This window comes from Sander vitreus, chromosome 4, assembly GCF_031162955.1.
Source record: "Sander vitreus isolate 19-12246 chromosome 4, sanVit1, whole genome shotgun sequence".
NCBI lineage: Eukaryota > Metazoa > Chordata > Actinopteri > Perciformes > Percidae > Sander > Sander vitreus.
Window position 1 is genome coordinate 28,865,442 of NC_135858.1, and position 15,347 is coordinate 28,880,788.

The following is a 15,347-nucleotide window of genomic DNA, read 5'->3' on the forward strand; positions in this document are numbered from 1 at the left end:
CAAAGCAGCCGTAAAAGGACTTTTTACTCCTACATTTCCTACAAAAGTAGCGCAAGTAAACAGGACTAAGAATTTAGGTTTCTCTTTGTGAGAGGTTTAAACTCTAAAACATAGAATCCAGAATGTATTAAATAAAAGATTTCATCCAGCTTGGATTTGAACAGATCCTGAAATTCTCACTATAAACTACAGAACTAATGAGCTAGAAATTGCCAATAACAGATCAATCAAATAGGTAGATTGGGCTCTATTACCTACAGCTGGCCTGAGGTTTTAAAATGTGTAATGTGTCCATCTTTGAAACTATAAACTCATACTCAAAGTACATTTTTGTATGCTTTGAATACGAAAGAAAAGGTTGAAAGAACACAGACGACTTTTACAATATTACTGTATCTGTTATGTCCCCTCATTTACACCAGAACAGTGGGTAACAAGGTATTTGTATCCAAGTGTTGATGTCTTTCTCCAGAGTGCCATTTAGCAATTACAGTAGATGGCCATTAAATGTACCCACTGAGACAGGGAAACTCATTTTAACCGGCAAGCAGCAGTGAAAAGAAGACTTCAGCTGAAAGGTGAAATGGGTTTAGATATGAACCGTCATGGGGGAAGCACCTCTTGGACTTAATGGAGGCGGAGATGGAACCCAGTGGAGAGAAATCATATCATTATTGTCTAAAGGGTCGTCGGACTCATTAGAGAAAAAAATAATGATTCAGAAGAGTTGAAATTATCACTTCAAATTACCTTTAAGACCTGCAAATGCCAAGACATTATACAGCTGGCGAATGGGCATGTATTCATGCGTAGGGCTGGGTATTATTCAAAAATATTCAATACCGTGACGTCTATACCGGTTCCTAAACAATACTTTTTTCAATACCAAATGTATATAAAAAGAAAAGAAATTACAACATTACGGCACAAATCTTTTTATTTATTTTTCAGCTCCTATTGTGTGAGCCCCGACTCTGTGTAACGTAGTAGTTTTTCCTGCGTGTCTCTACGACATGTAGCGTTAGACAGCCAATCAGCAGCTTTATTAGATCTCGGTAGAAGCATGCTGTATGCTATAATGGAAATGTACTAATCTACTAATCTGTTATACTGTTGCTTACTCTTTCTTCTGAATCTGCTGTTTCTACTCCTATACAAATGTTTCAGACGAAATGTCTAGACAGGATGTTCTGACGTATGCATGCACTTTGACCCTGTTCACACCTGGAGGCGTCAGCAGAGCTGGTTCAAAATAGTCCCCCCCCCACCAACCTTTGTTTGGCCTTTCAGTTCTGCCACAACCCTGCCTGTCCTGAAGTACATAAGTACCGAAAGCTTTATTTCAGATCTCACCTATGTATTAGAATTTCTACCACAATGCTTACTGGCTCACTGACTCTGATAAGATTTACTCCTCAGGTATTGAAATTGGGTATTGAATGACGAGGCACTTTTCGATAATCGATACTAAGGAGGATATTCGGTCTGTGCCGAAAAAGTATTGAATCCGGTATACAGCCCTATACATGTGTGTTTATAGATCTTAAAGTGCTCATATTATGCTTTTTTTTCCCCTTTTTTGTATTGTGTTATATATCCTTTTTTGTGCATGTTATAGGTTTACAAAGTGAAAAAGCCCCACGTCCACCCCAAAGGGACCTACCATCTCTCCATCTCCAACAGAAAACACTGTTCACAAACTGCTCCAAACAGCTCTATTGTAGTCCAGCCTTTACTTCAGAGACAAACGTGCGTCACTTTGTAACACACGTTATAATGCTCGCCTAGCTGCTAGCATGGCACGCCCTCATGCTCTGCTTCTGACTGGCTAGTAGTCCTTACCTAGGTACCGCGAATGTGCGACTCCCAACAAAGATGGAACAGAAGTGAGATGTCTCACTCTGTAGCTAAAACAGAGAGCTCAACACACAGAGTGAAAAGAGGAGCTGCAGCAATGTGCACTACAACAAAAATATGGTGTTTTTTTGAAAATTAAACCATGTAAACCTATTCTGGTACAACCTCTAAATACAATTACGAACCTGAAAATTAGCATAATATGAGCACTTTAAGTGTTAAAGATGCTTCTCTGCGCTTGTGGAGGACGCATACTGTGTAGTGACTTGTCATTCTTGATATTACCAAATGTGTTTATGTAAGAGCAGTATGTGGGCGGTGTGTCTCACCTGGACCGGTGCTGTCAGGCTTGTCAGAGGTATCCGTGCTGGAGCAGGTTTCCTCTCCCTGGGAATTCAAGACGCACACAAATATTACCAAAGAGAAAACATCCATACTATCATAATACAATATCATGAGAGGAAAAACAATGACATTAAAGTTATGGCCCAGCTCTACCATTTCCTCCAAAAAAAAAAAAAAAAACATTCACATATTATAAGTAATGGTTTCAAAATGAGAGGAAACGTAAACCCATTATTATCGTAACCCTTGTGTTGTCTTGCTAAGTCCTGGATCTTCACAATCCTACCTACAGCACCTTTAACTTCAAACAGCTTAAATTTGCAAATTAAATATTTTTATTTCGTTGTTTTCAACAATTTAAATGGTGATCAACTACAAAACATTTGTAAAAGTCATGATTAATATTACTTTTATATTTACGGTTAAGACTAACCCTGTTCTGGTATTAAAAGTGTTGTTTTGTATTAAAATGCATCATTAACTCTACACAATTGTTTTTACAGTACCCAGAGGCCACACGGGTCTGTTGCCCATCAACACGGAAAGATCCAAAACATTCAAAGGCAATTTCAACTATAACCACCAAAAAATTTGACTTTTTATCCCAAGGGACTCCGATTAGGAAAATATTGTACCCATAAAGGAATCTTAGGTTGACAGAGAGAATAAAAGAAAGAGAGATAATGTTGCTCTTCACCTTGCTGCTCTCGTCTCTGTCCTCCCCTCCGTCAGCTTTGCTTTCACTCTCTTCCTTCGCCTCCTCCGTTTTGCACACACTGACAGAAGAAACGACAGAAAGAAGGGAAAAAAGCTTTAATACCTCAGACAATGTCCTATGGAGCAATGTCATGTTTGACTGAGGCCAACAAATGTAAGGACAGAATTAAATGGGATAGAAAACAGCAAGAGTCCACACACACACACACACACACACACACACACACACACACACACACACACACACTAGCTGTGTTCGAAAACCGATCCCTATCACGGAAATAGTGCACTGTATAGTTTATTAGTTTATAATGTTGTGGACAGTCCCCTTTAATTCACTGTACAGTAAAAGGAGCAGCTTTAGCCTCTACGGCTAATGTCCAGCTGTAGTCCCCGGCCAGCTGACAATAGGCATCCTAAAATACAGTGGTTAATTAAAATAAATTACATTACATCTATAATGACAGCAGACCTAGGCAAAAGGGATTAAGCCATACAAACAAGTGGCACACAAACAAGCAAGCACAGATGATGGCTAATGCATCAAGCAGTTAATGCAGTAAAAACAATACAAAGGAGACGACAGAAAGGTGTGTTCACCATTTTGTACCGGTGTTCAAATTCTCCGGGGTTCATTTCATTCACTATATAGTCCACTATAAAACTTCCCCACAATCCACAGCTAATTTGAGCGTGCATACGATGTACCCTACATTTAACTCCCGTATACCACAATGCAACGCGGTCATGTTTTCCTGGAGGAGAAGAAGCAGAAGCAACTGCGGAAACTGAAATGGAAAAATGGAGCAGGCTTTTGTTTCTAAACAGTGGAAATGTAACATACATATATATACACACATATATATATATATATATATATACACACACACACACAACCTTTTACTTTCCTCCTGGGTGCTCGGTTTGTTTCAGGGACGTATTCAAAGTATTTTTGTTTCAGTTTGTTTACATGATGCTGGGCGCGCCCGCCTCCGTCACACAAATAAGTCACGCAACGATGTGTTTTGTGGCTGAAATCTGGTTTGGTCGTTCCCTATATAGTTCACTATTTAATTAGTCTCGCTATACCAGACCATCCACACGCTGTGGAGCGGAGGAGGGTCTGGAAACTCCACACAGCATTCCAACGGCAACCGGCCGGACAGTCGGGTAAGGTAAGATACCACCAGCGGCGACACCCAGACATCCCGGGAAGGGATCTCTTTGGCGGGCACGCGTCCGCTGACTCAATCCCCCCGAAGGCGGTTCTCTTGCCGGTTCTCCCTCCTCCCCGTTGGTAGGACTGGAGCTCAAAACAGCAGAGGATCACGGAGCCCCGCCACTCGGCTGTCTCCGTTCCAGAAGGGTAGCTCCGCACCTGCGGTTCTTCTCCTCCGTGGCTGTGAGGAATGCTGGTGCTTTACAGTTATTAACCATGTTATTAATTAGTCTATGTTCTGCTTGTGAACCTTGTGTCGCAGGTGGCATTGACTACATCAGTTTCGCTCTTGACCCAATAGCAACAGCTCTTAGAGGGCGAAGCCTATACGAAATAGAACCAGAGTTACGTATTGTAACTCCAGATTCTATGAGTATAGGCATAGCCCTCAAAGATTCAGGCCACCTGCTTCACCAACGTTGGCTGAAGAAAAATGCTGATGTTGGGAGCAGATCTCTGGTCACGCAACTGTGATATACAGTAACTGCGGAAGTAAGAGAGGCCCGGTGCAGGGCACAAAGGCGCGAAAGAAATCTTCACGACTGCGCATGCGTGAAGGGATAAACCCAATAGCAACAGCTCTTAGAGGGCTATGCCTATACTCATAGAGTCTGGAGTTACAATACGTAACTATCGTTAACCATAGTCCTCATCAATCCACCAGAGTTTAGAATTACAACACAAAGAAAGAGGAAGGTAACGGACATCGGCGAAAATACATGCATCCGGCGGAATTTCCAGCGGTACCAGAGCAATCCTGGAAGTGGAACGTCATGTACATATAGACTACTATTTAATAAACACTATATAGGGAATAGTGAGTGACTGAATGAGGGAAGACAAACTGAGTTTTCTTGATGTCTGACTAAAGATAAAATAGAACAGAAAACAAGTCATGACTGTAGAACAAGAAAAAGCTGTTATGATGCAGAGATGCAACAAACGAGGCCTGTCAAAACACGACCCGTCAAAATGTGATCAGAGGTAAAGAAAATGGATTCAATATGAGACAAGAGAGCGCACGGTGCAACTGCCGGGAGGAAGAATTTTCTGAGGCACCAAAAAAATGTGAAGAGGAAAAGTTTTCAAGCCAATAACGGAGCAGCTCAATTTGACAGCACATCTACATTTGGCTGATGGCAATGTATGAATGAAAGGGCCAAAACAAAACAAACACAAGCAGCCTCTGTGTTATTCTGCCTCAATAACAGAACACAATATTAACCGAACAGGAGAAGGAGGAGGAGTTCAAACAATAACCAGAAAGAAAATAATGCTACATCAACGTGTTTGTGAGGTATACAGGAAGCCCAATTCAAGACATTTCAGTCTCAGTTAAAGGTGCTCTAAGCGATGTCGCGCGTTTTTTAGGCTACAACATTTTTTGTCACATACAGCAAACATCTCCTCACTATCTGCTAGCTGCCTGTCCCCTGAACACACTGTAACACACACACACACACACACACACACACACACACACAAAACACTTCTTGTGAACATTTTATGCAGGTTTTGAGCAGCCACATTTATTGCACCGCGTCCTCTGTGTGCACAAATTCATCCGTCTGCCTATTTATTTATTTTCCCTTTTCTGCTCGAGTCCTCATTAAGACCAAGAGAGTGGATCACATCACTCCAGTTCTGAAGTCTCTACACTGGCTTCCAGTGCCTCAAAGAATTGATTTCAAAATACTTTTGCTGGTTTATAAATCACTAAACGGTTTAGGGCCAAAATACATTTCTGATCTGCTACTACACTATGAACCACCCAGACCTCTCAGGTCGTCTGGGACAGGTCAGCTTGTTGTCCCCAGAGTCAGAACTAAGCAGCGTTTAGTTTTTATGCTCCACATATCTGGAACAAACTCCCAGAAAACTGCAGGTCTGCTGCAACTCTCAGTTCTTTTAAATCAAGGCTGAAGACCTATCTTTTTGATGTTGCCTTTCTTTAAATAACTGTTCATTTCTTATACTGAAGCTGCATTGCTGACACTGTATAACAATCTATATAAGCATATAAACAGAAATTCCTATTTGATCTGCTTTTATATTTTTAACGGTTTTAACTGCTCTTTAATGTTTAATTTCTTTTACTGCACTGTAACTTTTATTCTCTATGTTTTTCTCTTTAATTCGTTTTCATGTAAAGCACTTTGAATTGTCCTGTTGCTGAAATGTGCTATACAAATAAAGCTGCCTTGCCTTGTCCTGTTTCAAACCTGTGTTGGAAGCCTGCAGCGTTCATATTTGGGTACTATAAGATTTTCCTGCCTCGCTGTCGCCGTGCTCAGCTGGGAACCGCTTCAAGTTGAACAGGTAATAAAGCCAACGACAACTTCCCTTTCCTTCAGGAAGATGATCAAAGCTTGGCGTGTGTCTCATCGTCGTAGCTCTGCTGTCAGCTGGAGCAGCAGCACCCGGAAAATACATTTCCCACACTATGCCGACGCTTTGCTCTTTTTCGTTGGCTCACGCTCTCTGCCAATTACCCCTCTCTGGCTTTTGTCAGTATACTGTAGGTTTCTTCCCGCAAGACTTCTTGCAAGTACAGTGAAACGAGCAGAAAAAATGACTTGTGAGGATGGAAAATTTGCCTTTGCATATGCCTTTTAGAGTTCAGTGGTAGCTGTGGTAGCAAAAATCAAATACTTTACGGGAAAAAAACACCTGCGTGTACCTGTGTGTCAGTCTGTCATCTATATAAATGTATCTCTTTCCCCATTCATAGCTATCATTAAAGCACAATCTAGTTGTTATCGACATAACTAGCACTATGTCGCCCTTTTGCATGCATTTCTATTTGTTCCTCGCGCTCAGTATGTCAAGCAGGTGTGTGGGCAGAGAAGTGGCAGCATTGGTAAAAACAAACTGTTACTGAAAGGTATGTAAAAAATGGTTTTAAATTAAAGCAGTTATTTAAAATGTTCACATTTTACGGTCATGTTTTATTTACTTTTACCATTATCTTTGATAGTCAACTATATTTTTCCACTGTAAAACATACTGCCTTACTACAACTCTGATGCATTGACAAACATTTTTATAATTATTTGTGTAAAAAAAGAATATCATCTGATATACTATACATGGTTGTTTTTTTCTGAAATATCACTTTTATTATCATCCTCAAAAATCTACAATAGATAGAGGGGCTGAAGTCAAACACTTTTGCTGTTCTTACTCTTATTCACATTTTTCGTTATGGAGAAAACATTAAAAGGGAAGAAAATGTATTTGAAAAAGGGGGAACCCATTCATGTGAGATTGGCATGTCTGTGTACATAGTCTTTTAACACGTGTCAGTAAACAGTCCTGTGTGTGCAGGTTTGTCCACCTTTAGGTTTATAAACCCGAGTGCATGTGGGTGTGTGCGTGTGAACATGTTGAGTATTATACCTGTCGGCCATGTCGGAGGCCCCCTCCCCTCCTCCCTGCTCAGCAGACAGCGCGGTGACATCTGGCATCCCCACTCTCTCCAGGAAACACAGGTCTGGATCTGCACGCATGGCGTTGTACCGCTCGTAGCCTGTCCAAGGAAACACACAGCCCATTAACACACAGAACAAAACACACACACACACACACACACACACACACACACACAGTGAATCCAGGGGCAGCTCTGAAGGACTGTTTCCCTGAGAAGAACACACGTGGTCTGTCCTCTTAAAGAACTCTATACAAAAGCTGTGGCCGTCCCATTGACTTCCTATGGGGAGAGCGGTGCTGCCCAACTAGGCGCTGCGCTACCCTTGGCGTTGCGCAATGCTCGGAATTGCCGCCGAGCGCTGCGCTCAAGGTTAAAATTATTTCAACTTTGACCTCGTGGCTGCTGACCTTTTTCAAGACGCAACCAATTCCAGAAGCAGTGATGACGCACCACACACACATGAACAGCAGATGCCACATTAATAAATGTAATTAATATTAACATTTATAAAAAAAAAAATTTATAAACGTATATAAATAGTAAGGCTGCTGTCCCGAATACCAGTTTTTGTGCTTGGAAGCTTCGGTACTAATCAACAGCGAATATTACTGCAGGGTTGTGTGGCGGTGGGAGGGTCACTCAAATGGCTTATTTGTGTGACGTCCTGTCATGTTCCTTACGAACCCAATGTAGCACAACATTGTGTGTTGTGCTATTTTATATTTCACAATTATTGTTTTCCATCAGTTCGTTTATACTGTAGATCTCGACATTTCCGACCGCACTTGAGGGCAGCTTCATTTCACAGAGGAAGACAGTAATAAAAGAGACGGAGTGACTTTGTTTAGTCGTTTGTCAAACAGTCAGCTGTTACACAAACTCCTGGGCAGTCCAGTGCTTGCGTTTGGGGTTTCCAAACTGTCTTATGGCAGCGATAGAGGCAGTGGTGTTTCCTGTGTCCTGTACCGCCTCTAAACACACCGACAAGTCTGATCCACGGTTACAAAAGTTGAATCTGTCTCAACTTTATTGCAGTACTGAAGGAAAAAACTAAACAAAAAACAAATTTTCGAATCCCAAGATTGACGATCAAATACCTACCCAACAAATGAATGGAGCTGTAACAATTCAAAATGTTGCTGTACAACTAATTGTCTCAGAAATAATTGCCATTAACAAATATAGTTGTCTCTTTCAGTCAAATTTAGTGTTACTTTTTCCAGAACAGAATCCCAGGATAGATATTTTGGTAATATCACTGTCATGTGACCCAGATAAGGTAGTAACACGCCTCTTTGTTATCATTAAAACATTGTATTTCTTTCTTAAATGAAAATTAAATTGACTATTACCATCAACAGTTATACCCCTTAGGAGTAACGTTAGCAATTAATAGCTGTTAAACAAAGAAACGGCGATTATGTAATAATTGTTACAGGCCTACGAACGAATATCCGAATAGTCGAATATTGGGATCCAGCCCCAGCAAACAGATGTCAAAACATGATCTAAGTGGAAGTTGAAACCAGTCCTCACCGTGTTTGTGGACTCCTATGAGGAGAGATTTGTCAGCTTCTGCATCCCACCACGTAGCTGGAATCTCTATGTAGTCGATGTCGGGTAGTGACACCTCAAGTTTACTGTCAACAAAAACAAAACACGCATGCAAACAATCAATCCGTCAGCCAGCGCTGTCAAGTGTGGAGTCAGGACACTCTGGCTTACTGAAAACACAAGCAAGTAAGCAAGCAAGCAAACACTCAGTCGCTCAATCAGAAATCTGTCAAACGCCATGTTGTGTCTGAGCACTGTGGGTGTCATCCCTGCGTTTTCAGTTCACTGCTAAAAACGAAGAAGCAGGAGGACAAAAGCATTCAAGGGATCAATAAATCTCCACGTCAGTCTCCTGCCAGATTTTGCATCAAGTGTCAGGACAGTTTATCAACAGATCGACCAACCGTCTGATCAAACGGTCTAAAGCCCTATTAGCATGGCACTAGTATTACCAGGAGACCTCATGTGATTTAGAAATGACCCCGTCACGTCTACGTTTCGTGCGGCGCATTCGCCGCAGGATAAGTCTGTATTTGACTAGAATGTACTGATACTATCCCACAGATTTATCTATATTCTTGTAATTTATGTCATGCCTTTGTTGTTTTATGTAGCCAACCTTATGTTTTTATTCAGTGTTTACTTGGGTTCAATTTGTAGATTTTAGGACTCTCTAATTGTAATTGCTCATTATACAGGTGCTGGTCATATAATTAGAATATCATGAAAAAGTTGATTTTATTTCAGTAATTCCATTCAAAAAGTGAAACTTGTATAATGAATACATTCATTCCACACAGACTGATATATTTCAAGTGTTTATTTCTTTTACTTTTGATGATTAGAACTGACAACTAATGAAAACCCCAAATTCAGTGTCTCAGAAAATTAGAATATTGTGACAAGGTTCAATATTGAAGACACCTGGTGCCACACTCTAATCAGATAATTAACTCAAAACACCTGCAAAGGCCTTTAAATGGTCCCTCAGTCTAGTTCTGGAGGCTACACAATCATGGGGAAGACTGCTGCCTTGACAGCTGTCCAAAAGACGACCATTGACACCTTGCCCAAGGAGGGCAAGACACAAAAGGTCATTGCTAAAGAGGCTGGCTGTTCACAGAGCTCTGTGTCCAAGCACATTAATAGAGAGGCGAAGGGAAGGAAAAGATGTGGTAGAAAAAAGTGTACAAGCAATAGGGATAACCGCACCCTGGAGAGGATTGTGAAACCAAAATGTGGGGGAGATTCACAAAGAGTGGACTGCAGCTGGAGTCAGTGCTTCAAGAACCACCACGCACAGATGTATGCAAGACATGGGTTTCAGCTGTCCCATTCCTTGTGTCAAGCCACTCCTGAACAAGACACAGCATCAGAAGCGTCTCGCCTGGGCTAAAGACAAAAAGGACTAGACCGCTGCTGAGTGGTCCAAAGTTATATTCTCTGAAAGTACATTTTGCATTTCCTTTGGAAATCAAGGTCCCAGAGTCTGGAGGAAGAGAGGAGAGGCACAGAATCCACATTGCTTGAAGTCCAGTGTAAAGTTTCCACAGTCAGTGATGGTTTGGGGTGCCATGTCATCTGCTGGTGTTGGTCCACTGTGTTTTCTGAGGTCCAGGGTCAACGCAGCCGTCTACCAGGAAGTTTTAGAGCACTTCATGCTTCCTGCTGCTGACCAACTTTATGGAAATGCAGATTTCATTTTCCAACAGGACTTGGCACCTGCACACAGTGCCAAAGCTACCAGTACCTGGTTTAAGGACCATGGTATCCCTGTTCTTAATTGGCCAGCAAACTCGCCTGACCTTAACCCTATAGAAAATGTATGGGGTATTGTGAAGAGGATGATGTGATGCGCCAGACCCAACAATGCAGAAGAGCTGAAGGTCACTATCAGAGCAACCTGGGCTCTCATAACACCTGAGTAGTGTCACAGACTGATCAACTCCACGCCGCATTGCTGCAGTAATTCAGGCAAAAGGAGCCCCAACTAAGTACTGAGTGCTGTACATGCTCATACTTTTCATGTTCATACTTTTCAGTTGGCCAACATTTCTAAAAATCCTTTTTGTATTGGTCTTAAGTAATATTCTAATTTTCGGAGATACTGAATTTGGGATTTTCATTAGTTGTCAGTTATAGTCATCACAATTAAAAGAAATAAACACTTGAAATATATCAGTCTGTGTGTGATGAATGAATATAATATACAAATTTCACTTTTTGAATGGAATTACTGACATAAATCAACTTTTTCATGATATTCTAATTATATGACCAGCACCTGTATATATTTATTTCTTCTCTCCCTTTCTCTTAGGTGAGCTTCCTTCTATAAGCCCCTAGGGGTTTTCTTATTCTCACCTGCACAATCTATATTATTTTATTGTGTAAACTTGATTTTATTGTGCAAAATGAACAAATAAAAAAAAAAATTCAAATATGATGTCAACACTTTCATTTAAAATTGCCAAAGCAGCCAATATGAACCCAAATCACAGAGATGCACATTCGCAGTGGAGTACTATTATCACACGACCTCCGTGTTTGACCAAATATGGTAGGTAATTTGCGATGCAATTTTGACCATGACAAATTACACACAAGGCAGAGAACTACACGGGATTAAGATCACAGACATCCTCCGCAGTTATTACTATTAACTACTGTAGAGGTAATACTAGTCCTGTGTGAATATTGCTCAATAAAGTTGAATTATACCTGGCTGGTATCCCCTCCTGGGCTTGATTGGCAGCGTCACCCAACACCTCCACCTTTAGGTAGTACAACATCCGCACCCTCAGTAGCACCCTGTCGAGAGAAAGGGGGGGGGGGGGGGGGATTGGACTTTGCATCATTACTGTAATCAGATGCAACTACTGCAATGCAGTAATGTAACGCATTACTGCTGATAACTTACCACATTACAGTTACTAAACATAAAAATGATCGCGTTACTGGTTCATCTGCATAAAGGGAGGATCACGGGAGGCTTGTATCATGTGGAAGCACCGACAGTTTTGTTGTCATTACTTAGAATTCCTCATGGGAAGACAGAAACTACGCACTATAGCTTTGAGATGTCTTTTTAGGGGTGGAGGTATGCCCATTACTTCAAATTAGTTGCCCGAAAGGACAAAAACTTGATTGTAAAGTATAAATTGTCCTCCGGTCACAAACACCTCTCCACCACCAAAAACCCAACATCCAATCTAAGCTAGTTGCTTAAAGTACCCCGGACCCTGAGACGCGGATGAAAAGAGCAGGTTGCCGACACCAGCCAAGCAGCCAGGACTTGACTGTCAACAGCAGGTAAACAAAGCAGAGATAAGTGGGCTTGTGGCAGCATACATAGTGGAGGAAATGTTGCCAATGTTTCCACAGTGGAATTGCCGTCTTTCCGAAACATACTGGGCAAAATACAGATACTGAAGAGCGGACAGCCGCCAGTAGCCTTTTTTTTGACAACTTTTGTGGTGATGTTCACAACGTTGTTGTCAGCTCTGTGGTATTAAAGAGCATAAAAGAGAGATCTTGTGAATGTCCTCATTGTAATAAGGGTTTGTGTTGATCTGGGCATACGTGAGGTTTAACTTTATATTGTTATTTGGCAAGTAAGTTATGGTGCATCTCAGGTGATGTTACAGAGTAATCCAAAAGTAATGTAACTAGTAACGTAACTACTTACTTTCAGCAGTGAGTAAGTAAGTAAAGTAAAGGATTTGAAGTATTTTCTATATGCTAAATTTCGTTGAATTATTTTAGGGAACCCAACATGTCAAGCCCCTTAAGGGGTTTCTGGGTTTCCTTTGCATCTTATCTTTTTTTACTTATTTTGTCATATATGTAACATGTTTTTTTTACATGTGCTAAATAAATCAAAATCATTTGTAATGTAATGTGTAATCCATTACTTTTGAGTAACTAACCTATAATACTAAGCTGTATTCTTTCAAGTAGCTGTTCTGCAGCTCTTACTTTACCAAACTAGTTCAGTTTGTACACATTAAAAAACCTTTAAGACTTAGAACAGATCAGGCTGTTGCATCATCAGGGTTACACAATAGTAGACTTCATTCATTAGAGTTAGTACAGATGTGTGCAAACTGACTTGTTGCAGTGTTGTTTGAGGTGTTTCTTGTAGCTCTCGTCCTGCAGCACCACCTCAGGGTTACAGTGGACCAGCCAGTCAGCGTTCTTCACCTCCGAAACATTCAGCTGGTTCTTCAGCTTCTTCCCCTTCCGACCGCGAGGAACCGGAGCTGATAGACCTGGGACAATCAGGGCATATCCACTTAGTTACTTGCTAGTCTCGCTTTGCCAGACCATCCACACGCTGCAGAGCGGAGGAGGGTCTGGCTAGTCCACACAGCATTCCGGGATGTGAGAGAAACGTGCTCTGGTTTATCGGCATTTCTTTAAACCAATCACAATCATCTTGGGCGGTGCTAAGCTCCGCACAGAGCCGCTGTAAATTAGTTGTGCGAGAGAAAACTCCGATTGGACAGATAGTCTAGCTAGCTGTCTGAATTTACCCTGCAGAGATCTGAGGAGCAGTTAACCATAGTCCTCAGAAATCCACCGGAGTTTAATATTAACAACACAAAGAAAGAGGAAGGGAACGGACATCGGCAAAAATACATGCATCCGGAGGAATTTCCTGCGGCACCGGAGCAATCCCGGAAGTGGAACGTCACGTATATAAACTAGTTACTTGCTAACCATGGCTTTTGTACATACTGAACTACATGCCAGCATTTTATTTATTTTTTTAAACGCAAAACAGAGTGCGAGACAGACAGAGTGGGAGCTTTAAAGTAAAAGGGTCAACCTTTAATCCTACTAAAACATTATAATAAAGGTCAATGGATACAGTTTAATTTAATACAGTGTATTTCCAGGTGTTTGGCAGTTGTACATACTGCATATGTTTTAAATGTAGAAAAAAAGCCTTTAGTGCTGCAGAGGAGGATCTGGCTAGTCCACACAGCATTCTGGGATGGGAGGAAAAACGTGCTCTGCTTTATTGGCATTTCTTTAAACCAATCACAATCGTCTTGGGCGGTGCTAAGCTCTGTGCTGTTCCGGAAAGGAACTTGTTTTGGTGGAACACTTCTAGACTTTCTAAATGTTATCATACCAAATGGATCAAATTCTGATAGTGAAACGAGTCATTCCTTGAAGGGTGTGACGCTCGAAAAAAATGTATCCACTGATTTATCTGTTTCACCATGTAAGTTTAGGCGGAAAAGTCTTTCTGGGCCCCAAGGCATCAGGTGATGGACACTGAAGTTGTAATTCCATTGTTTAGCTGCTAAGTCAAACTGGCTTGAACACTTCCTAGGGGCCAGATGTGGATTCATTTCAATTAAAAATATTGTATGCCTCGGAGGGCAATTTTGCGCGTTATTATGAATCCCACGTAACTCCAAGTCCCGCCCTACGAAGCAGCTCGATTGGTTGGGGTTAGGCATTGACCTTGAGTGGTTATGGTTAGGATAGCCGATTGGTCAGGGGATAGGACCTGAACAACTCGGGTTACGTTACCTTGCGTAAGTGTGGACGCCTGGCCAATAGTAGTATGTGAATGCTATTAAAGCCTAGAAGTTGCGTGGGTTCCATAATAATGGCAATTTTGCAGTTTATAGTAGTACAGGAGAAAAAATGTAAAACTGCATGGATAAGCCATACACATTTTACTAGTATAACACGTAAAACGCAACAACAACAAAAAAAAAAGCACCACGATAACAATGACATGACAACGATAATATTAGTGCAAAAATAAACTGTACACATTGTTATCTCTGGTCCTGCTGCATCGATTTGGATCTTTTCTTTTTTCTTTTAAACTATCCATCATGTGTTATAGGAGAGCAATGCTAAATGTGTGGAGTACTCTTTCAATGCTAACTGAAGGGGTGGAGTATGACATCATAGTTATGGGTGAAATGCTAACCAGAGTGATTGAGCAGCGCCTGGTCCTGGCCCTCCTTGGTGGGTGTGATCAGATCCCAGATGAAGCTCTTGATCTTGTCATCGCCTTTGTAGTGTCTCAGGCAGTAGACCAGCAGAGCCCTGCATCACAAAAGAAATATATATTTTTTTTTTTATGTATACATGTTTTTTTTTTCACACTACTCTCATAAAACGATGGCTGTTTGCAGGCGTAGTGTCCAGAGTTTCTGCAGGTTTCGCCAAGTCAAATTTAAGACTTTTTAA

At 41.2% G+C, this 15,347-nt stretch overlaps 1 protein-coding gene across 1 annotated transcript in view; it reads right to left on the bottom strand.

Moving 5' to 3' along the window:
* chd6 (chromodomain helicase DNA binding protein 6) overlaps window positions 1-15,347 on the bottom strand; it is a 165,742-nt gene that overhangs the window by 28,054 nt on the left and 122,341 nt on the right. Inside the window, 7 exon segments of the mRNA XM_078249261.1 lie at window positions 2,187-2,244; window positions 2,900-2,978; window positions 7,538-7,667; window positions 9,108-9,211; window positions 11,847-11,936; window positions 13,237-13,396; window positions 15,085-15,203. Of these exon segments, the coding sequence (XP_078105387.1) occupies window positions 2,187-2,244; window positions 2,900-2,978; window positions 7,538-7,667; window positions 9,108-9,211; window positions 11,847-11,936; window positions 13,237-13,396; window positions 15,085-15,203 (740 nt within the window).